The 24,180-nt window shown below is 44.8% G+C and overlaps 1 protein-coding gene across 1 annotated transcript; it reads right to left on the reverse strand.

Moving 5' to 3' along the window:
- Nucleotides 1–4,548: 4,548 nt before the first annotated feature.
- SPMIP9 (sperm microtubule inner protein 9) lies at nucleotides 4,549–7,801 on the reverse strand. Its single transcript, XM_010997863.1, is given in 3 exon segments — nucleotides 4,549–4,971; nucleotides 6,948–7,040; nucleotides 7,772–7,801. Coding segments are annotated over 3 exon segments (546 nt in total).
- Between the last annotated feature and the right edge of the window lie 16,379 nt (nucleotides 7,802–24,180).

Genomic DNA, 24,180 nt, shown 5'->3' on the forward strand with positions numbered 1-24,180 from the left:
CTTCACCTGACACGGCCCGATTCCCAGGCCGAAGGTGGACAGACAACCTTGCCCGGAGCCTGACATTGCTGGAGCCAGGAGCCTGGAGAGCAGCTACAGAAAGGCCTGGAAGGCAGGCCCCCGGGTACTTAACCTCCCTGAACCTCTGTCTCTTCATCTGTATGTGAGAATGAAATAATGTCTGTGACGTGAGTAGCGCAGAGCCTGGCATGTGATCAGTGACTGATAGAGAAGGTGCCTATTGTCACCAGTGTTTCCACCTCAATTAAATCATTTTGTGGAAATAACTCTGTGTTAAAACCGTCAGCTGATCCACACGACTCAACATTGAAAAACAATGTTTATTAAGCAGTACTGAGAAGTCATGAATTTTCATTCATAGGTACTTTCTTTTACGGACACCCTAGAAGGCACAATGGATAAAACAGATTCACTAAAGATTGTAACAGGTAAGGGAGAAGACACCGCCCAGGTAAGGAAACATTTTACAACTGATCAAGAGATAAAGCTCTGTAAGTCTGTTTCTGTTTTGTTATATTAATTTGTTTGTTTTTTAAATTCCACATATAAGTGATAAAATATGGCATTTATCTTTCTCTGTCTGATTTACTTCACTAAACATAATACCCGACAGGACCATCCATGTCGTTGCAAATGGAAAAGTTTCGTTCTTTTTCATGGCTGAGTAATATTCCATCACACCGCACATAGAGAACACATTCGTGGTCACCAGTGGGGCGAGGAAAGGGGGTGAGCAAGAATGAAGTAGGAGATTAAGAGGTGCAAAATACTATATATAAAATAAATAAGCTACAAGGATGTAATGTATAGTACAGGGAATATCACCAATATTGTATAATAACTTTAAATGGAGTACAATCTATAAAAATATTGAATCATTATATTGTACACCTGAAACTAATATAATAGTGTAAATCAACTATACTCCAATTATAAAAAGAGATAAAGATCATTTGCAAAATTACTCAACCTTACCATGGATCAAAAAGATTATGCTATCAAAATAATGGATTTTTTGTTTCCTTCTTTCAATCTCTCTCTTTCTTCTTCCTCCCTCCCTTCTTTTCTTTCCTTCCTTCTTTCCTTTTTCTTTTTTTTTTTTTTTTTTTGGTCTCTCTTTTATTCTTTCTTTCATTCTTTTTTCCATTCTTTCTTTTTATTTCTTAATGAGAGTAGCAAGGATGACGAGGATATTATGAACTAGACACACTTATAAATGGTGAGAGGTATTCAACAGGGGTACATCTTTCTTTTTTCCCTCTTTCTTTTCTTCCTTTTCCTCCAACTTCCCTCCCTTCCTTTCTGTTCTAGTGTTTTATTATGGAAAATTGTGAAAATACACAGAAGTAGAGAGAGCAGGATCATGAGCTTCCACACACCCATCACCCAGCTCAACGTTCATTTTGTCACTAATGTTGTTTTACCTGTTCCCCCATCCTACTCATATTGTTTGTTTCGCTAGAGCATTTTGAAGTAAATTTCAGATATCCTCTTTCCTGTAAATATTCAAAATGAAGTATCTTTAACATACTCAAAATGCCATTATTACACCCACCAAAATTAGTAATGGTTCCTTTATATTAAAAATTCACCTGTTTAGAAATTCACATCAAGAACATAGTCATACACTTCGATGCAGTAACTTTGTCTCTCCTTTCCTACCTAATTAGAGAAAAAAATTTATTCTGTAGCCATATTTCTAAGAGAAAATACATCATTGGAAACTTGGATGTTTAACAACAGTAGTTATGGTATGTTCAAGCAATAATATATATAAAGTTTTAAGGCTGAGTAGCAATGTTTAGAGTTAATGCAACTAAGATCAAGCAGAATGTAAAATTATGAAATCAGGGTGAGATTTGTAAATAGGCATATAATAGTTTTCACTGAGCACTGACTATGCCTCCGACATTATAGAAACAGTGTTAATCAAAAGATACGAACACTATTAATGCCTCTTACAGATGAGGAAACTGCTGTTCAGAGAGATAAAATAACTTTCTAGAATAACCCTCCGCTAATAAGCAGTAAACTCAGGCATGGTGGAACCCCAGTTTTGTCTGGCTCCACAGCCCAGGAATTTAAGTATTACCCTGCCACCTTCGGTATCAAAATGTCATCAGAAGTTGTCACTGACTGAGCAGTGACATTATAGGCGGCTCCTTTTCTTCTTCGCACCTTTCACTTCGTAACATCTTCTACTGCAGATATTAGTAATTGTGTATTAGAACAAAATATGTTCAATTACATAGTTAAACCTTTTTATTTAAAACTAAAGAGGACACATTTGGTGCATGTCCAAGATAAAGGGTTATCACGGCCAGTGTTCGAAAAGCTCCTATAAATTGATGAGAAAAAAAGATAAACTCAAGGGAGAAAGATGCAACTCAGAAATCTACTGGCTAATGCTATTTAAAAAGATCTACATGTAAAATTATTATAAATCAATAAAAATGTTTTAAAAAATTAAAAAATGAAGATGCAAAAAAAATTTTTTAATAAAAAAAAAAAGATCCTACATCTCGCTAGTAGCCCAATTAAAACCATGATGAGATACCATTTTCCATCTTCTCAAATTGACAAACATTTTAAAGATTCATAATATTCATGTGCTGGTGAGGAGATGGGAAAAGAGGCACTCTGACCCATTCCTGGTAGGAAGGGGGCTGTTCTGGTTATGCAATTATTTATATTAATAAATATTACACTACGTACCCATACTGTTTGATCCAGCAACCTCATTACAGAAATCAAAGCATCATTTGTAAGGATCCGCATTCATGAATAGTTATTGCTGCATTATTTGTAGGGAGGAAATGGAAAAGCATGGCTCTCCACCAATTGGAAAATATTTTAATAAATCAAAGTTTATTCATTCAGTGGAGTATCAGACTGCCATTAAAATAATTAGAATGATAAGTAATAACCTGTGAAAAAGAAGATGCAGAATAGTATGCAATAACCTCATTATCAAGTGTGGTCTCTTGTCCAGCAGCACAAGCATCCTCTGGGAGCATCTTGGAAATGCAGAAGCTTGCCCCCACCCCAGATCTAGTGAGCCAGAATCCACATTTTAGCAAGATTCCCTATGGAAACACTGGTGTATATTGTGATCCTATAAAGGGGATGTCGTCTCACATATTGCAGCAAAAATGAATAATCACCCACTCAAACCCATCCTTTCCTTCTACGTTACCAACTGCTCACTTGTAGCTGGGCACACAGCCACCAAGAATAAAGGTGGTATTTCCCAGCCTTCTTGGCAGTTTAGTGGGACCACGTGGCTAAGCTCTGGCCAAGAGGATGAGACTGGACGTGAAGAAGAGCATGTCTCAATTGTGCCCCTCAAAGGGACATCACCTGGATTCCCCTGGTCGGTCCTGGCTTTCTGCTAACTGAAAAATGTCAATAACTGAGGTTGTCCATGGGTTAGTCTGTTCAGCTGCTGTGACAAAATGCCACAGGCTGGGCTTAAAGAACAGACATTTATTTTCTTACAGTTTGGAGGCTGGAAAGTCCAAGATTAAGGTCTGGCAGGGTTTGGTTTCTAGAGAGGCCTCTTTTCATGGCTTGCAGGCCAGCTTTTTGCCATGTCCTTACACAGCCTTTCCTTGGTGTGTGTGTGTGTGTGTGTGTGTGTGTGTGTGTGTAGAAAGCTCTTTCTCTTCCTCTTTTTAAAAGGCTACCAATCCTATCAGATGAGGGCCCCACCCTTATCACCTCATTTAACCTTAATTACGACCTTAAAGGCCTCAACTCCAAACACAGTCACACTGAGGGGTTAGGGTTTCAACACATGAATTTGGAGGGTGGAGGACACAATTTAGTCCATAACAGACACCTTAGACTCACAGGTAGAAGCCACTGCAAAGAATATCCTTCTCCCTTCTTGTCTGCCTCCCTCTGAACTGTTAGATGAGAGAGAAACTAGGATGTCATTCAAGCCTTTGTGCTCTGGTCCTCTTAGTTATAGCAGCTTAGCCCGTTTCCCACCTGACTCATCCACTGTCTGTTTACAAAGATCCACTGCGCAAGAAGAAAAGTGTGAACTGATGCCCTCTAAATGGTCACTGTTGATTGGTACAAGGGTGGGAGTGGTGAATAAATTACAATAAAAGTATTGAGGTAAAAAGTTACCCAACAGGATTTCAAGTTCTGCAATCACACCCAACATTCAGATGACTGGGAAAGATGATTTGTCCCATATTGTAAAGTAAATGCCTGAAACAGTAAGACTCTTTCCAGCGGGACTCTGACTCAGAATGAGACCTCACACACATCGAGCCCTGCACACATACCCCATTTTCCTCCTCCCCCTCTGCCCCTCCCTTGCTCTTTCTCTGGTGGGGATACTGTGCCCGGGGCAGGCCAGGGAGCCAGGCAAAGCGAGCACAGCCCCGGTGCTGCTGGAACATCTTCCCAGGGTTTAATTTTCAGTTCTCCTCTCTGCACTCCAAGGGCAGAGCAGGGGTTTCCTCGGGAGAGGAAGGACTTTCCACAGCGCCCTTGGCAGGTGTGTCTGCCTTCCTACCGGTAAAATGGCATCATGGGTCCCCATCGGTTCAAGACGGGGACCTCGACCGTACAGTGATAAGGGCAGGTGCAGCCGGGCAGCAGGATGTAGCCTTTGCCCATCTCCGCAGCGGGCTGGCGCTCAGGCTCCAGAAGGCACGGGAAATCGGCATCCTGGTGAGGCTGGCTGGGATCCCTGTGGGCCAGGTACAGAGCATGGGAAGCTGGGGACACGGAAGGACAGGCGCTGAGGAACCTGCATTTGTCCTCCCCCGTGGCCACGTGGTCCTGTGGCGGGAAGAAGCCGGGTCGCCCCAGGTCTCTGGCGGTCATGTAGGGTCTTTTGAAGGCAGGGTATCCGTCTTCTAGCTTGGGGTTGGGGCTGGGGGTGGGCCTATAAAACTCCTTCTCCCGGAGCTGGATGGCCAGCTTTTCTTGCTGCGGAAACAAATCACACATGAAGAAAGGGCTGAGAGGTGGAATGCCATCTTCTTCCTTGGAGGTATTCAAGACAGAGCACACTTTTCTCCTTTTCAGAAAGAAAATTTAGTTCTGTTAATATATACGACAGAGGGAGACACTGAAATCATACAAAAGGGTGCAGAGCAAAAGGTCAGTTTCCTATCCTCTCCCTCTCTCGGTTCCCATCTCCAGAGGAAACCACTATCATCAGTCTGTTTTGTATCTTTCTAGAAGTATTTTCTGTACATATAAACATAGATGTATAGATCCCATGTGATACACAAATGATACATTCTGTAATGCCACCCTGCAGTTTGCTTCACCTAATTAGTGTATCTCAGAAACTGTTCCACCTCTGTTTGTATAGATCTTCTTATTAATTTTAGCAGGGCTACCTCAAGCTAGGAAAAGATTTCTTAAACAAGACCCAAAAAGAGCAAATGGTAAAGAAAAAGACTGATACATCTGGCCGTATTAAAATAAGAATTTCCATTCGGTGAAAGAGAATGAAAAGACAAACCACAGACTGGAGCTTTGCCAATTATGTAACTGACAAATGAAAGATGTCCAGACTATGTAAAGAACGCCTACAAATTAATAAGAAAAAAGACAAGCAACCCAATTGAAAAAAAATGGGCTAAAGACATCAACAGACACTTTGCAAATAATAAACCTCCATGAAAATATGCTGAATCTCATTAATAATCAGTGAAATAAAAATTACGATATCAAGAAAGGATTATTTCTTTTTTTTTTCCTCTAGATTTTTTGGGGGTAAGAATTAGGCTTATTTATATACATTTATTGAACCCAGGACCTCATGCATGCTAAGCATGCTCTCTACCACTGTATACCCTCTCCATCTTTTTTTTTTTTTTAAAACAGAGGTAATGGGGATTGAACCCAGGACCTTGTGCTTGCTAAGCTCATGCTCCACCACTGAGCTGTACCTACCCCCAAGAAAAGATGATTTCAAACCCACCAAATTGGCAAAAATTTGAAAGTCTGACAATATCAAGTAACGGCAAGATTGGAGAGCTGTGAGATTGTGCTGATGAGGAAATAAGCTGATGCAACCGCTCTGGAAAATGGAGATGTCACCTACGACGGGTGAGCTCCTCGCTGTGCCTCGTCTTTATTCAGCATTTGTGGGTGGGGGGAGTAACAAAAAAAGTAAATAACCCAAATGTCCGCTGACAGGAGAAAAGACAAATGTGCTGTGGCACATTTATGCAATGTAGTATTATACAGCAGAAAATGAATAATATGCCATAATGTTCTGCAAAAAAATAGAAGTCATGGAAGAGGACAAATAATATAATCCAATAATAATGTTCAAAAACGGCAAACCTAAATAATGTATTTAAAAAGATACATACATATAAGATAAAACTATTTAAAAAAATACACACAAGGGAGTGATTAACCCAAAACTCAGAAGAATGTTTAGTTACCTCTGGGGGTGGGGTTGAGTAAGGAGGGAGGGGCACCTGGGGCTCCAGGGTACTCTTTTTTCCTTTTTTTCTTTTTTTTTTTTTTGGCAGAGGAGGGGAGGTAATTAGGTTTATTTATTTTTTTTTTTTTTAATGGAGGTACTGGGGATTGAACCCAGGACCTCATGCACGCTAGGCATGCACTTTACCACTGAGCTGCACCCTCCCCCCCAGGCTACTCTTAATGTGCTGTCTTTTAAGCTGGCTGATAATAGGGACATGAGTATCAGCTTTATCCATGTTATTTAAGCTGTAAATGTATGTTAGTTATACTCTTCTGTATGCACGACTTTTACTGGATGTCCATTTTAAAACAATACATGTACACCGAAAAGATCTCTTTAGATCTCCCAGCATCGGATATTGTTCTAAATAAGTGCCCTTGATGTTCACACTCGTAGTAAAAACGGAATAAAGATGGTTTCAGTGGACAGCGGAATGCACTGAGTGACTTCTCACCTCTTCCGGTGTGACCCTGGAGTACTTGTGCTTCCCATAGGGTTTGTAGTCGATCATGTAGGAGCTTTGGTATATGTCTAAGTCCACAGGGGCCTACAGGACAAAAGGGAACACAGAACAAGAAGTCCCCCCTCCCCCGCCAGTCAGCCTTCCACTTCAGGCCTCCAGTGGCTTCTCATTGTCGGCAGGACACAGGCCAACTTTGGGCCTGGCATTCGGAGCCCATGGTGATCAGGCTTCCACTGGCCTTCATCATCTCAGTCTCCCCGGCCCCCTCCACGCCCAGTACTCCAGCCTCGCTGCTCCTCTCTCCACAGGTGCCTGGCGCATACTCTGACCTCCTGCTGGAAACCCTACTTGTCCTCATCACCGCTTGGCAAACTCCTACACATCCTCCAAGAGCCCTCCCCAAACATCTCTCCCCCCCTTTAATTCTCCCCCTCCCAACGATTAAACGCTTTCTCGTCTGCTTTCATTTCACACCCTTCACTACAGCACTTATCCCAGAGTGCTGTCCTTGGTTTAATGAAGGCCACTCGATTAGGCTAATCTTAGGCATCTCTGCAGCCTCAAAGCCCAGCGCACTGCCTGACACACCAAAAGTGCCTAATAAGTGCACGCTGCGAAAACAAACCCCTAGAAAATTGTTAATCCTTAGCTTTCCTCTGCCTGTTTCAAAAAAAAAAACACAAAACAAAAACAAAAAACAATAAAAACAACCACTATTCCAGGATGACGGCCAGAGGGAGCCCCAGGGAGCCTGGCCCTCCCCTGGGGCTGTTCACCCAGCCTTGAGATGGTCAGGGGACGGAAGCCTACGACACTTACCTGTCTGGGTACACCGCACCTGCCATAGCAGACGACTTAGACACAGACAGGTTGGTTAGACCCACCTCTGCCACACACAGGGAAAGCAGCGACTGTCCCCAAGGCTGCGCCCACGAAGCATGACTGCCCCAGCCCTCCTAGCCCCGCCCTGCTGCATAGTAAATCTGATGCTCTCAGCAGCTCCAGTTCCTTCTGAGACCTGCTCCAGCCCTTTGTCCCAGGACCCGTCTCCACCAACCCAGGTCCCCCTGCTGCCTGCCGGGGCCTGAGGCATGCGCAGGGCAAGCGGTGTGCTGGGAACCATTTAACAATCACCTCTGTGGGGCAAATAAACCGGTTTATAGCATTTGCCAACTTCTATGGTGTAAATGCTCCCCCTCTGGCCCATTTAGAACTATCCATAAAATGTCCTGACGCCGCGTTGTAAAGATGCGCACGGAATGGGCTCCCAGAGCCGGGATGAGCTGACTCCACCCCCAGGACCCCGTGAGCCAGGGTTCCGAACTGCCCCGAGGAAGCGAGGTTCAGGCCCAGGACTAAGAGGCAAGGCGCCCTAATGCAGACACACAAACCGTGTTTCTAGCGGAGACCGGGGGGACCCGGGGCGAAGAAAGTTGTGAGGCTCTGCATGCTCAGTTAACAAGAGCAGTCCGTAGGTCCAGCCCGGCCTCTCACCGTCCCCCAGCCCAGGAGTCTTAGTGGGGAGGGCTTGCTTCCAGGGCTCTGGGGAGCTCGCTAAGCCCACCCTACCTCGTGTGCATGGCTCCCTGGCTTCTTGATTGGTACTCCGTTTCATCCCCATGGAACCCCGCCCCAGGTCCCACTCCATTCAGGGGCTAGGGACCAGCAGGGTGGTTGCCAGACTTCAAATGGTCCTTGTGTCCCCTCCCGTCTGTGCCTAGACAGCTGGTCTCCTGGGCTGCGGACCAGCTTCAGTGCAAACAGCACCTACCCTTCCTTCTACCAAGGGGACAACGGTGCTCCTGTGCCCTTCCAGCTCCAAGTGCCCCTGCTGCCTGGAGAGTCCTGCTGCCATGTCCCACAGCTGCACCTGTCTCTGAGATGAACCCTGACCTACATGATGCAGGCTGTTTTGGTCACAGTCCCCAGTCATTGTGATGGGGAGACTGGTCAACCTCCTGCTGTCCATCCCCCTGTCCCTGGCTCACCCTCTGTCACAGGGAGCAGCTGGTGTCCCAGCACACCTGACCCAACATGAAGGTACCCGGGAGACAGGGCTTTCCAGTGCTCTGTGGAATTGGTGTATTTCCAGAAAAGGGAGGTAAACAGGACCCCATGGGGATTATGACATCAGACTGTGTGTGACCAAGTCCAGCTCATACCATAGCCCCTCCAGGCCTCCGTTGCCTGAAAGGCTGGCTTAGCACTCCTCTGTCTGTCAAAATTCCACCCTCTTTCACATCCATTGAGATGGCTATAATCCAAAAACGAAAAATAGCACGTGTTGAAAAGGACGTGGAGAAACCGGAATGCCTCTGCATTGCTGGTGGGAATGTAAAATGGCGCCACCGCTGTGGAAAAGAGTCTGATGGTTCCACAAAGATTAAATATAAATTTGCTGCATGATCCTGCAATTCCACCTCTGAGTATTTACCCCAAAGAACTGAAAGCAGGGACTCGAACAAAGACTTGTATACTCATGTTTCTAGCAGCATTATTCACAACAGCCAAAAGGTGGAAGCTACCCAGATGCTCATCAGCAGATGAGTGGATAAACTGTGATATATGCATACAATGAAATATTATTCAGCCTTCAAAAAGAGAGGAATTCTGGCACATGTTATGACATAGATGAACCTTGAAAATATCATTAAGTGAAATAAGCTAGGCCATAAAAGACAAATATTGTATGATTCCACTTATCTGAGGTACCTGAGTCATCAAATTCACAGACACAGGAAGTAGAAACGGTGGTTGCCAAGGGGCTGGGTGCAATGGCTGTAGAGTTTCAGTTTGGGAAGATAAAAGAGTTCTGGAAATGAACAGTGGTGATGACTGCACAACATTGTAAATATACGTAATGTCATCAAAGTGCATGCTGAGGATGGTTAAAATGAGAAATTTTGCATATATTTACCATTTGCATAAATATTAATACATTTACCACAATAAAAATAAATTCCACTCTCTTTGAGGGTGACCTCTTTCATGAAGCCTTCCTTGATTTCTCACTGGGTGCCATCAGAGACTCCTTTCATTTATCCAACCAATATCTATTGCACATTTATTTCATGCTGGGCACTGTTCTGAATCTTTCAGATTCAACAGTGAACAAAATAGATGGAAATGCCTGCTTACAGTCTGGTGAGAACAAAACACAGAGGAAACAAAGTAATAAGCGATTCATCCCCCATTAGATCCAGCAAACAAGCAAGATGATTGTGGGCGAATGACTGAGTGGGTCTAAGAAGGCCTCTCTGAGAGGGAGACATTAGAGAAGAGATCTAAAGTGTAAAAAGAACCAGCCACATGAAGATCTGGAGAAAAGGGGTTCCCAGCACAGGGGTCAGCAGTACAAGCCTATAAGACAGGAATACTTTGGAACAAGAAGGGCCAAGGAAAGGAATGGGTTAGGGCACGAAGCCAAGAGAGGGAGTGTGTTGTGTATCTCTGACTTTCCTTTCTTTCTCTCCCTGTAGAGAGCTGTTTTTCTCCCTTTTTAAGAATCAAGTAGTTTGGCTGGTTCTGACCCTAGCTCTAAATAGGCATGTTGTCCCCAGAATATTCCATCCTCTAGGTCACCATGATTGATTCAGGGACAGGCTCAAGACCCAAGGTGGGCTGATGAGCATCGTCCCCAGCTCTTGGGAAAGAGGCTCTCTTTCTGATATGGTGGGCCCTGAGAACTACATGGCCCTGGAGATGCCTGGGCCAACTTTGCCACCATGTGGAGAGACCCTAGCTAAGAATAAAATCAGCAGAGCAAAGAAGATCCAAGAGATGGAGACAGAGAGTGACTGCATCATGAGGGCACTGAGCCCCTGGATACAACCATGCCTGAAGCTGGAACTACACCAAGACTTTGCAGTTCATGTGAGCCAATATATTCCTTACAGCTGGAGCAGCCCCAACAGATTAAAGGCTCAAGATCTAAAGTAGTTATTTTTCCTAACAAACTGTGGGGTCCTTGAGGTAAAGAACTAGGTCTTACCGTTTTATCCCTCAGCGCACTGTCAGTGAAGTGCACAGATTTAAGACGTGATTGTGAATTTAATAGAACTAGCAGAGAAGAGGAGAGATAGGAGTAGAGAGGACTGTTGGAGCACAGCAAGTGATTTCTGTGCCTCAAGGTTATATTTTTCAGGAAAATATTACCAAGTTGCTTTTGGGGAGACGAGTTCGCAGTCCACTGGATGATGACGGTGGCTGGGACAGCTTGGAGGAGATGGTGGTAGATACAGAGGAGAGGGGTAGATTCAAGAGGCAATTTGGGAATAAACTCTTTAGCACTTAATCATTAGGGAGTGACACACAGGGGCAAGACAGAGGTATCAAAGATGATTTGCAGAGTTTTGGAAGGAGTCTTTGGGGGTTAATGGTCCTTTGATGAGGTGGGCAAGGCTGGAGGAGGAGCCGATTTGGTGAGCACCACCATCATATGGCAGCCGTGCTGCCCGTGGGCCATCCAGTGAGTACAGTGATCTACAGCTCAGGGAAGAAAGTTCAGGACGTGTGAGACATGCTCTGAAATTGCTGGTGAGATTGGTGGTATTTGAAGCTCAGATGTGTTATTAATTTACTATATTTAGGGGCCACACAGCCCTGGGATGTGACACTGGCCTGAAGAGCACCCTACTGCCTCCCTCAACAAGTGGAAAAGCGACAGGGGTCCATGCACTCGGTCTTCCTTTTGGTCCTTGTGTTTGCCATTCTTGCTGTGGTCAGGTTTCTTTCTGCAGATCGTCTTGGCTTCAGAGTTAGTGCAGCAACATTAATGCAAGAGCCTGCAGTGCCAGGATCTCAGGGGGGCCACCCACGGTCACAGGTACGCAGCAGCCAGTGTGGGCAGGCTCACTCCTGGAGCCTCAGTGTCCCCATCTCTTCACTAAGAATTGAAATGCTGTGTTGTGCTGGGCAGACTTCCTCCAACCCAATTTCAACAGAGACAAAGTTTTGTAAAGCTGAGTCACCACAGAATCTCACATTGTGCCAATTTTTAAGTTTTTACATGTTATTTTTGTGAAGGACAAAACACAGCTAAATTTTTCATGGTTCTTGCAGCCTCCTTCAGCAGCACATGAAGGAGGATCTTTTCAACATTTGTCAGGGATGAAAAATAAACCAGAAAGCAAATCCTGCTTTTTTTTTTTTTAAAGCTGAAATCACATACAAGGGTTGGGTTCAAATTGGGTGGGTTAAGATAAACTAAACCCCATAATGGAAACCAATATGAGTGTACTTCTAAAAGCATAATTAAGGTGAAGTAAACGTTATTTTTTTTAAATTGAAGTATAGTTGATTTACAATGTTGTGTTAGTTTCAGGTGTATAGCAAAGTGATTCAATGATACACATACATGTGTATATACATTCTTTTTCAGATTCTTTTCCATTATAGGTTATTACAAGATACTGAATACAGTTCCCTGTGCTCTACAGTAGGTCCTTGTGGTTTATCACTTTTATACGTAGTAGTGTGTGTCTGTTAATCTCAAACTCCTAAGAAGTAAATGTTATTTTTAAAGCACACACAAAAAGATTGTGCTGATGGGATTCAATAAAGTGTATACAAAGCACAGGGCACACCAAAGGCTCTCAACAAAATCCTCTCCTTCCTCCATCCAGTGAGGATGTTCACCTCTGTATCTTCATTTCCTTATTGATAAAATACATTTCACAGGTGAGATAGAAAAACTAAAGGAGAAAAATGTATATTATACCCTGGCGTCTGGTCTGGTATGCCGTAGGAGCTTAATTATTGCAACTTTCATTCATCTGACACAGACTCCGCTCGGCTTTCCCTGAAGGGAAAGCGGGGCCCCAGGTTTCTGTCTATGCAAATACTGCATGTTGCCATTGCTAAATCACTGGAGGAAATTCTTCTCCCAAACCAGAAGCCCTCGAGTTCCTCCAGGCTTATATTAAAGGGATTACAATCCATTTCCTTCCTAATTCGGCTAATGCGCTATGGGAAGCCCTCAGGCCGGGGGATTAAAGCATTTACGCCTTTAATTAGGAGCAAACCTCCCCTCGGAGCCTGAAGCGCAAACAGCAAGTCGACACTACAAAGGCCTCTCCTCGCAGAGCCCTGGGGACACCGATCCCCCCTCCGGGAGCCCGGAGCCTCGGAGAGCTTAGCAAACGCCGCCGTTCCCAGAGCGGGAGGCTGAGCTGGGAAGGCCCTCAGCAGAAACAGAAGCCCCTCCACCCGGAGAACAAACAAACAAACAAAAACGGATCGGCCGAGCTCAGCAGGGTCGGGCCCCGCGGAAGCACCCTGTCCCCGGGAGGAGGGGGGCGGTGCCGGGATGCTGAGGGTCCCACCGCCTCGTTCCCTGTGGGCTCACAGCCGGGTCGTTAGCTTTCAGGTGGACAGCTCTGAAAATTAACACGTGTTTGTGCTTCAGAGAGGCCGTCCCCCGCCAAGGATGCCTTCGCCAGCCCCAAACACAGGGGCTGCCCGCCTCTTCCACTCCGGGGCCCTAGGAGCCAGCGGGGTCACCCAGCGCAGCTCCCTGAGCGCTGCTTCAGAGTCCCCTGGGATGCGTATTAAAGCCAGATTTCTTGAATCACTATGCTGTACACCAGCAACTAGCACGACACTGTATATCAAGTAGACTTCAATTAAAAAAAAAAAAACTCTGCTGCCGCCTTCTCTGGGAGACGGAGCCAACCCGAGGAATCTACCTTTGAGCAAGCCTCACCGGTGATTGCTAGCATTCTTAGAATTCTTCCGATTCCTCCGCTCCCCCCAGAAGGAAATCCGGGCTGGGCTACCCCCAGCTCTTTGCAGGAGCAGGAGCCGAGGTCCAGAGCCTTCCAGGGACTTTGTGCAAAGGCAGACGGCCAGTAGGCCAGCCTGGGATTCGTAAAGAGCGGTGGATGTGCACGGGACATGAAAAATGACATCGAAAGAGCCCGTGAGGTTGTTATACTGGGATAAGAAGGCCTTTTGCTTCATTTGTTCAACACACACACACACAACTAACTGCCTTAGGTGAGCGAGGCGTGTGCTAGGTGCTGTGTGTGTGTGTGTGTGTGTGTAGGAGTAGGAAGGAGGTGTCATTGCAGTGATGATACAAGATGAAAAGCACAAGATGCCTGCCATCTAACACTTAGTAAGCAACCTGATGAGGGGGAGGAAGGAGAAAGTACCTAAAGAGAGAAAGAGCCAGCACAGGCAAGGGACAGAGAGGCAGGGCCATCTGGTTTGGAGCAGGGACTGGAGACATGGCAGGAACCCAAGTCTTAAATGAAGAGCCTCCTTCTGTCCCCTCTCTGAAGGTTCAGCCACCCCTGACCTCTGATGGGAACCGTCTCCTGCCTGCTCCTGCTTTGCCCACATCACGTTTCTCTGAACACTTATGACACTCCAGCAGGTATCTGTCACTTAATTGAAAACTTTTCCATTAGTTATGCATTTTTTACTTCCTCAAAAGATGTGAACTGCCTTTTGCCTCTGAATTTCCTCTGAGCCTCCGAGACTAGACCTGTAAATGCTAGATCCTGAGTAAGGCTCTTTGGTTGTTTGGAGGATTTTTCAAGGTCAGGCTGGAAGGGGAGGCTGGGGCTGGACACTGGAGGCCTCCAACTGCGGGCTAAGGAGGGTGGACTTTCAGAGTGAAGGCCAAGTGCAAAGTGGAAAGAGTTTGAGGTTGAGATGATTTTGCATTTGAACCCAGCTCTACTGCTTACACACCTTGCATCCTTGGATGAGTTCCCTATATTTTCAAGCGGTGAAATGAGGGTTAAAGATGCCCGGCTTGCAGGAGAATGGAGTGATATGCTGTGCGGGTCCTGCTCAGCCCAATGCCTGACACTCAGTACATCCAGTACCTGCTCGATGAACCAGGCATGTAGCATGCCACTCAACAGTCACCGATGGAAGGGACTTGCTTTGGGTCCCACGTAGATAATAAGTGACAGAGGCAGGATGCCAGTCGCAGCTGCCTGGGATCAGAGTCCACGTTCTCAGTCATGGGGCCATATGGTCACTGGGCACCTGGAGACAAAGAGGATGGGGTTCTAAAGAGGGAAACCTATAAATGCTGCAGTTTGGGAGATGATCTTCATTTCAATGTCCTGAAATTGCCTAAGAAGGTGAAAAGCAGCTCCTGTTCTGGAGACTGGTACCCACAGCAAGGCTGTGCTGTTCTCCCATTAAACGTGAACGATTTCATACAACACACACACCCAACAAGGCCACTGTGACCACGATGGATCAGGACAGACACAAGATCACTCTGGGATTATGTTTGAATACAGACAAAGGAAGAACACTGTCCAAAACATAAAATGACCAAACACCTCCCTGTCCTGGCTAATAAGTGATTCTTGCTTCTTTATTGTCAACTTCTTCCTCCTGCCTGATAGACAAGAAGTCTCGAGATACCCAATCATATAGAGTCACACCTGTGTCCTGACAGCGTCCAATCCAGAGCAAAGCCCCTCTTTCTTGAACCCTCCTTCAAATCACCTAACACCAGCCTAAACAAATCCTATGATAAATACCTTCTGACACCCCATTCTAACAGCTCCCCCTTGTGTGTCTTCTCCCTCTTTGCAACTGGACATAAACCCAACTTGTTCAATCCCAGGCGGGTTCCTGCTGGTCTTTTGATGGACATCACTGACATCTCCTTGGAAATCTCGGTGTTTCAGTATCCGAGCTGTTTCCCAACCTGCCTCTCCCAGTCAGAAGCGGGATTTCTGTTGGTCTGAGCCAGGGCTGGGGCATCACAAAGGATTACTCTACTTCTCTTTCTGTTTCCCTAAGAGTTCTCTGTTAAAGTGAGGGTGAGAATCTTATGACCTTTTTGGTTTTTTTTTTTTTTTTTTGGTTGGTTGGTTTTTTGCAGTTTTTTGGGAAGCAGGGATAATTAGGTTTATTTATTTGAGAATCACATGAACATCAAAGAATTTTTAAGAAGATTCAACCATAGAACATGCGGCCATATCTAGCATGGTGACTGGCAGAGAGAACTCAGACTGCAGTTCTTCATTTGTTTATTTCATTGTTATTTCATTGTTATTTCAGGCTCAAGAACATTTTTAAAAACTCATCCAGGTAATCAGCTTCTCTCTAGTCTATCAGAATAAGGCTGAGATTATGGGATATAAGTGAAGAATGAGGTATTCAGTGCCCTCATGTCATACATTTTCCCCAGTAATGAAGCTTTCTTTTCTGAAAATTAAATGTTAAAAAATTAACCTGTGTAATATTAAAGCATTAATCTTGGGGGAAGGGTATAGCTTAGTGGTAGGGTACATGCTTAGCATGCATGAGGTCCTGGGTTCAATTCCCAGTACCTCCATAAATAAATAAATAAACCTAATTACCTCCCTCCCCCCAATTTTTTTTTAATTTAAAAAAAAAAAGTTTTTCTTTTGTTTGGCAAAGGATTGGGCATTTCTCAGAATAAAAATACAAATGACTAATAAACATATCATTGCAAATCAAAGGAATGCAAATACACATGACATTTTCAGACTGCCCCCCCAAAAAATTAAATATAGTTTCCATATTGGCATGAGGAAGGCACTTCATACATTATTGTCATGAACATAAACTGCCATAACTTTTTCGAAGGCAAACCTGCCAAAAGCTGAAATGGCGGGATCCCTTGACCTAGCCAGGTCTTATACCAGTGATCACTCACGTGTGCAAAGACAGGCATGGCATCGTTCATTAAAGGATTGCTTGAAATAGCAAAAAACCTAAATCTGCATCTGCAGGAATTCATTACATAAATGTGGAAAAGTCCACACTGAAATATTAGTACGTCTTTAAAGGAAATATGACTGGAGGGAAGGTACAGCTCAGTAGTAGATTGCGGGCTTAGCATGCAAAAGATCCTGGGCTCAATCCCCAGTATCTCCGTTAAAAAAATGAATAGACCTAATTACCTCCCTCCCCCCAAAAAGACCTCCAAATCAAACCAAACAAAAGTTTTTTGTTTTTTTTTAAGAAGCATGCTAAATTTTTTTTCAGGGGGGAATGTATTTAGTTTATTTATTTATTTTTAGAGGAGGTACTGGGGATGGAACCCAGGGCTTCGCGCGTGCTAAGCATGCACTCCACCACCTGAGCTATACCCTCCCCCCTAGACCTTCAGATGAACTAAAATGGAAGGATGCTTATGTCCATGAGAAGAAGAAACCATTTCTGCGAAGATACTAAAGAATAATCTTGATTCCCTTGGAGACAGCTGGTTAAAATCCTTTTGCCCAAAAGCCTGGAAATGAAATGGAAAGAGACACTCGGGGTCTCTTTCCCATAATAAATCTAAGATGCACCCTTGAGTGCTTAGTAACCACTGATTATCGTGACCAAGGATGATGATGATGAAGAGGGTAATGGTGAAGATTCTGTGCCCCAGAGAATTAGAAGAATATTATCCCTAAACAGTCTTACTTCGCCCAACAGTTACTTCAACATATTAGGAGCACTCATTTTGTCTCCTTGTACCTCTGTCAACTTTCCTAAATTCTTTCAAATGCTTTTCGGGCCATGAGTCTGGGGTCAGTGGTGGGTCGGGCCATTAGATGTTGAAAGGGCAAGGTGATCAGTAAGTCACACCCCTCATCCCCTCCCTGCCTGACCTGGCACCGGCGGTGTAATCTGTGAGAGGATCTCACTTCGTGCCATCACGTCGGAATGAAGTGCCGAGAAGCGCATCTTCCCGAGGAACCGCGCTGACAGATTGGCCAGTCACCTCGAGGTCAGCCTCTCATACCTCATAACACAAACCTGGCAGCAGCGAGAGCCTGGGGAAGAGACTGACGGTTTTGATCACCAACACTTTCAAGATAAGTTGGCAGGTCTTGGAAAGTGTGGTCCTTGGACCTCCAGGAGCGGTTGCTAAGGATAGAGTCTCGAGACCCCACTCCCTGTCTTCCAAATCAGAATCTGATGGGGAGGCTGGAGTCGGGTATGAAACCAGCATGTTAAACAAGCTCTGAAGTTTGGGGACAACGAGGAAGACCATGGTGATATTTTGCCCAATTGGCAAGTCCTTGAGGATCCTGTTATGACTGACACCTCTGTGTGAAGCATTTTTGCAGTCAAATGACCCTACTTCTATTCCATTGCCCTGTCATAGAAAAATAATTGAAAATATATGAAGTTTGCGGGGAGGGTATAGCTCACGTGGTAGAGAGCATGCTTAGCATGTATGAGGTCCTGGGTTCAATCCCCGGTACCTCCTCTAAAAATAAACAAATAAATAAAACTAATTACCTTCCCCCTCAACAAAAAATAAAATTAAAAATTAAAAAAATATAGATGAAGCCTGATTAAAGTGGGCTCCTCTGAGCATATTCCAGCAATATCAGATACGTGATGTGGCCACGTCTCCAGATCCTTTAAGGCCATTTCCTTTTTGAGGACAAAAGGAGCGACATCCATGACATCACACACACTTCGATACAATCAATATTTGAAAAAGATGGTAAAAGCTTCAGGGCTTTCTGCAAAGATATCTTTTCTTTTGCCTTGCAATTTCCTTGGCTACTTGTGACTCCTTCAATGTCAAGGTCATTTCCAGAACAAAAAAAACTCTGGGACATAACTCAATAGATCAATGGGTGGGCAGACATCCGATTCTGCAGAAGTGCATGTGTTCTTTCAGTTTTCAGGACCAGGACATGCGAACAGCTAAAATCGCCTTCTCTTTCTGCCCTGGTTGTTCTGCCAGCATGGATCTCGTTGGAATGACAAGGCCCACCCGTGCGGCCAGGTGAAAGGCTCTGTCTCTAGGTAAGGCCTTTACACCGACACTGCCGCTAATAACCGGAAAGATGGGACTGTTGGGCGGGTGGTGTCACGAAGGCCAGGCCCCCTGGTGCTAACTCAGAGGGCACTGATTGGGCCAGAGAGGCAAAGCAGGGTCCAGCTGCCTGCAGAAGAGGTGGGGGGCGTCCTCCCTGCAATTCTGAGGCAACTCCTCCAAAATTCCTCCCAACAGTGCCTCAGGACCTTGACGTGAGGCTCTTACCTGAGGGCGGCAGGGCATCCTTCTTCTCAAAGGGCTCTGGCCCTCCCACCACCGCAGCTGCGGAAAGCATCACCCCTCTCCAGGATCCTCCAGGCAGGCTGCGTCCTGGAAGCCCTTCTGTGTTGGTATCAGCCTTCCTCTGCCGCGTTCAGAGCCCCTTGCATTCCTATATCACAGTCCACAGAATGATGCAAAAACCCCCCAATAACTAGATGCCAGACACTGACTAATCTGTTGTTGTGCTTGTGAACCATGACAGATGTGCACAAAGATTTTTTTTTAGCACAGATATCTTGTGTACACATTTCTGTGTGCCCACACATAGAAGATGCTAGACAAACCTTAGATATCCCTATTTTGTGTCCATTTTGTGCGTTGTGTGAGTTCTGAGAAATCTAGGGACAGGTTCCTGGGCCAAGGGATTTGCTCCCTCCCCTCCCCACCACCTTAAGTGCAGGGCGACTTGGGAGCCCCACCGTAGGCAGTGGGCACCTGGGACGCTTTTGAGCCAGCGAGGACCTGACGTGTGAGTGCAGTGGGTACAATGGGGATGCTGGGATGCTTGGAGATGGATCTGCCTCTGTCCTCCAGCTGCCTAAACGTGGGCAACTTTCTCAGGATTTCTGTGCCCAAATTCCCCATTTGTAAAAGAGGGATATTGCTAGTACCTACAGCATAGGTATTTTATAAGAGTGAATTCAGATTTTAAAAACTCAGCACAGGGTGAAGTGCGCAGTAAGCACTTCTTAACTCATGCTGCTTAACATGTAGCATTTAACACGAGGGGCCAGACACTTTGCAGAACACTCTGCAAGGCTCACTTCCTTCTGTCGTCATGACAGCAGTAGGCGGGACCTCCCATCATCCAGCCCATTCTACAGATGAGGACATTAAGACCCAGAGAATTAGATGTTCTTATTTGCACTACATTAATTTTGCTTTCTAAAAACACTTGGCCTTTAAAAAATCCTTTTAATTTTTGTAGTGAGGCGGAGAGGGGAACTTGCCCTAAGCTGCAAAACGAATGAACTGTGGAACTGAGTGTCAAAGCCGGGTTGACTCTGCCACCCTGCTTCATGGCCTCCAACACCATTTTTTTGAAATTATTTTTTTGGAGGGGGCTAGTTAGATTTATTCATTTTTTTTTTTTTCAGTGGAGGCACTGGGAATTGAACCCAGGACCTTGTGCATGCTAAGCATGCACTCTACCACTGAGTTAGCCCCTCGCCCCCAACACCGCTATTGAATTCAATTCAGTTACTGGGCTCTGCCAGCTGATACCTGGCCCAGCTCTGGGCTGACCCAGGGCACTGCTCTGCCCTGCAGCTAAGAAAGCCTACCGTGAAGCACATTTCCAAGACTGCTGATGGCGGTGCCCATTCCAGCAAGAACGTTTATATTTTACACACCATTTAGTGAATCTTATTTTTTAGGCCTAAAACAACAGATGATGCCCAGCTCAATAGACCCTGAAACTCACAGGCGATATTAAGGGGAAGATGCCTGGCTTTCTCTCCTGCACATGGATCTTCTGTCTCCAGCTTCACAGGGACCACAGCAGACATCTTAGGAGCACTTTGAGCCAGAAACTGGGTTAAGAATCCCCACGCACTGTCCATTTAATCCTCCCCCTGTTCTCACATGAAAGCCAGCTATTATTATCCGATGAAGGCCAAGTCCTTGTCCAGAATCACACAGCAGTAACAGCAGGATGTAAGCCTGGCGCTCTAGGTCTTGGTGGCCGTGCTGCTGTGGGACCTGAGGAACGTGCGTTTGCTCTACAAGGATCACCTTACACATCAACCACAATCCAAACCTCTACTGTGTTCTTTTTCTTTTTCTTTTTTCCTACTTACAATATCCAATGGGTGGGTCAAAATTTGATATTGAGGTGGGAAGCCCCATGAAAAGGATGGCAGGACCGCCCCAGGCAGAGCCACTACCCTCCTGCCAGCACCATTCGGTTCCCTGGCCCAGTGGCATTATCTCACTTTTTAAAACTCTGACATGGCTTACTTCTAGGAAAGCAGAACTTACCCCTAAGATTATTTTGGTTCCCTGAGCTCACTCCTGATTGGTCCATTTCTACAAAGCTTGTTCCTAATTAGTCACTTTTGTTATACCTTATTTGCATATGATGTTGCAAAATGTTGCAAAGTCTTGACTGGTAGCCTATAAAAGCCTGTGTAAACCTACAGACGGGGCCCAGAGCTTGGAGTGTTAACTCCTCTGGGCCCGCGGGTGTAATAAACCTGAGTTCTCCAACCCTCCGAGTGCTGCTTGGTCTTTCGCCCGGATCCAGGTTGCTGTCACACTGAGCTGTAACACACTTTGCTGCAACAACATGAAAACAACTGTTATGATCTGAAAATTCACTGCTTTTAAAATTAGGATTTAAGATGAGGGCGCTGCTCATGAACTCTAGTACAAGGATGATTAACAGTCAATTTTAACTACATTTCCCACTAATAGGTAACACAAAACCCATCTGCAATGGTTTTAAAAGTTTAATATTTAAAGCAACAATTACTGCAGTAGGTAGTGCCGCTACACTTAAAAAAAAAAAATCTGATGAAAGTCATGCACACTTTCTCCAGAAATGTGGATTTTACATGAAAAAAAAAATTATGCCTGCTTTTTTTAAGGAGTTCTCATTGTCCCTGAAGCCCATTCAGTGACCCCAAAGATAAGAAGTTTAAGAAGTTGCTCTCAGGATTTACAAATGGGGAAATCCTTTGTGAAGCAAATGTTCTTTCTCTGACTTGCATTTTATAACTCTCTCTCCTGTCTCTCCCTCTGCACACACACATCACGGTATCTTCTCTCAGCTGTCAACCATCACCTTCATTTATCATCAGAGCAATTTTCTCTTTGTTATATTCTGCGTTTCAAACAAATGTTACCATAGCAAGCCCCCAAGCTCACAACGCACTGATTAAAGAAAATTTTAGCTACATCATTGGGCTAAACTGTAATTCATGTGCCAATCCTTCCTTTTCAACCTGATGTTGCCTTTGAATTGATTTGCAGATTTCTTGCAAAATATGCCCAGGGTTTCTGTAGTCCTGGAGATATAGACCCAGGTCCATTTGAAGGAGCAGTTGAGGGACAGGTTACACCCTTGCCATAGAAGTAGCCCACTTGTTCATTTAAAAGAAATACAGACTGTTGACAATACAGTCACCTCTCCTGGTTACCGTTTGCAGGGGATCTTGGATTTAAAAATGCTTCATACACATGTCAGTTACAGCATGATATCTAACAGGTGGGTCAAAGTTGATTTGAGAGCACAAGTCTGGTGGTCCCCCAAATTTACTAGGCTCGCACTTATAATTAGGGTGCTAATGGATGGACTGTAACACGGTGTAGGGTGGTGTAACTCCGACATTATGCCATTGTCATCACTGTGACCCAAGATCACTCAAAAAGTGACCGTGGGCTTCCTGCTCCAGGGGTGTCACCACAGTCCTCACAGCAATCCTGTAATGTATCAGAATGCCAATTTCACAGATGAGGAAACTGAGAACCAGAGACTCTAAAGGCCTCGCCCAAGATCACACAGCTAGGAAGTGACCCACGATGTGTTTGACTTAAAAGGCCCTGTTTTCAGCTGCTGCTTTGCCTCTTAGCCTCAGTTGGACTCAGATCCATGTTTACAGAATATCCCTCTTTGAAGATGGGAATGTTCATTTGATCCTTCAACAGAGCTGCCTTTACTGAATCTCCTCACGTCCCTAAAACTGGAAGCTGACAAAAGTTATCCTCTAGAGAGACTAACAGAATTTTTTAGGTTGCTGGCTTTAACACTGCCACAAAATCTGTTTATTTTTTGAGATAGGAAGGAATTTGGCAATTTCATTTAGAACTTTTTTTTTTTAAACCAAAGCTCAGGCATGGCTAGAATCAGATTCTAAACTGAAAGTGTAGAGCTTACATTCTGTATATGCCTAAACATCTTTTTTTTTGTCCGGGAGAATCATTCCAAAGTGGATAATTAAATCCAAGACTTTCTACCCTTGGCCCACATTTGCTCTGTTAGGAAACATAAACCTGTCCTGGAAAATAAAAGCCTCCGGTACCAAACGACCACCTGCCTTCACTGACGGACAAGCAAAGCAAGACCCGGCCTTTTGCATCAAGGGATAATGAGGCAACTGGATGGTTTCAGTCTGCGTCAAGAGTCACCGTCTCCCTTTGATCTGTACTTCAGCTAAGGCGCATCGCGGATCTTAGGGGTCATGGGAGAAGAGGGGCAGGGCAAGAGAGAAATTTCAGTCCACCTTGAAGTGTGAAGTGTTTGCTTTTCCCCAGACAGCTCATCTCACTTCCTCTCTAGTGAAAATCTACCCTCCGTATTCTTTAATCAACCCATGCTGGCATTCTTCAGCTGCCTTTCCCAAAACTTTCAGAAGCTCAAAAATGAAGTTACCGCTTTCTGAAAGATCAGCAAATCGGTGAGTTCTGAAGCATGCTGTGAGTTTCATGGAGGCTTCTCTGACATTTTTTATGGAGAAAGTTTTCATTTTTTGTTGCCAGAATCTAAGAGCACCATCTCTGTACTACTGAACACCACCATCATCATTTAAGGAAAAGTCACAGCATTTTATTTAACCCCTCAATTACCACGACCTTCTGTCCCATACCCCATGAAGATTACCATAAATTGAGGGACCTACAGACACTCATGTGCAAAAAGAGGGCTTTTATCTGGCTTGGGGGTTTAAAGGAGATTTCCAATGACTTTTTCTAGCCTTAAAGCTTCCCTCTTTTCTTTTGTTTCCCTCTTACAGCTTCATACCATTGACAACACAGTAAAATTTCAAATGCTATCTTTGTGCATCTTTGGGTCACCCCCCAACTGCAAGTCCCTGAGACCCCATTAATTTCAAAGTGATTAGACTGAGCAGAGATAAGTCCACTGGGGAATCAGAGTCACCAGGAATCCTTACCCCACCCTTCTTAACTTGGTTGTCGAAAGTACCTGCATCCTAATTTTAAACATCAGAAATCCTAGAAAAAGAGCAGAGGTGTCACAAGTACCCTCCTGGAAGCAGTAGCCTGGGACAAAAAAAAAACACTGGCTCTCCAGAACTCAAGGCTTCTAGTTCTTACGCTGAGCGACTGCGGAATGAAATATTTGCTGTGATGATTTGAAAGTGACACTGATTCAAGTGATGAGTTACTCATTGCAGAATAAGACGTGGAGATACTGCTTTCTGACTTGTAGAT

The sequence above is a fragment of the Camelus dromedarius genome, chromosome 33 (genome assembly GCF_036321535.1).
Source record: "Camelus dromedarius isolate mCamDro1 chromosome 33, mCamDro1.pat, whole genome shotgun sequence".
In the NCBI taxonomy this organism is placed as follows: domain Eukaryota; kingdom Metazoa; phylum Chordata; class Mammalia; order Artiodactyla; family Camelidae; genus Camelus; species Camelus dromedarius.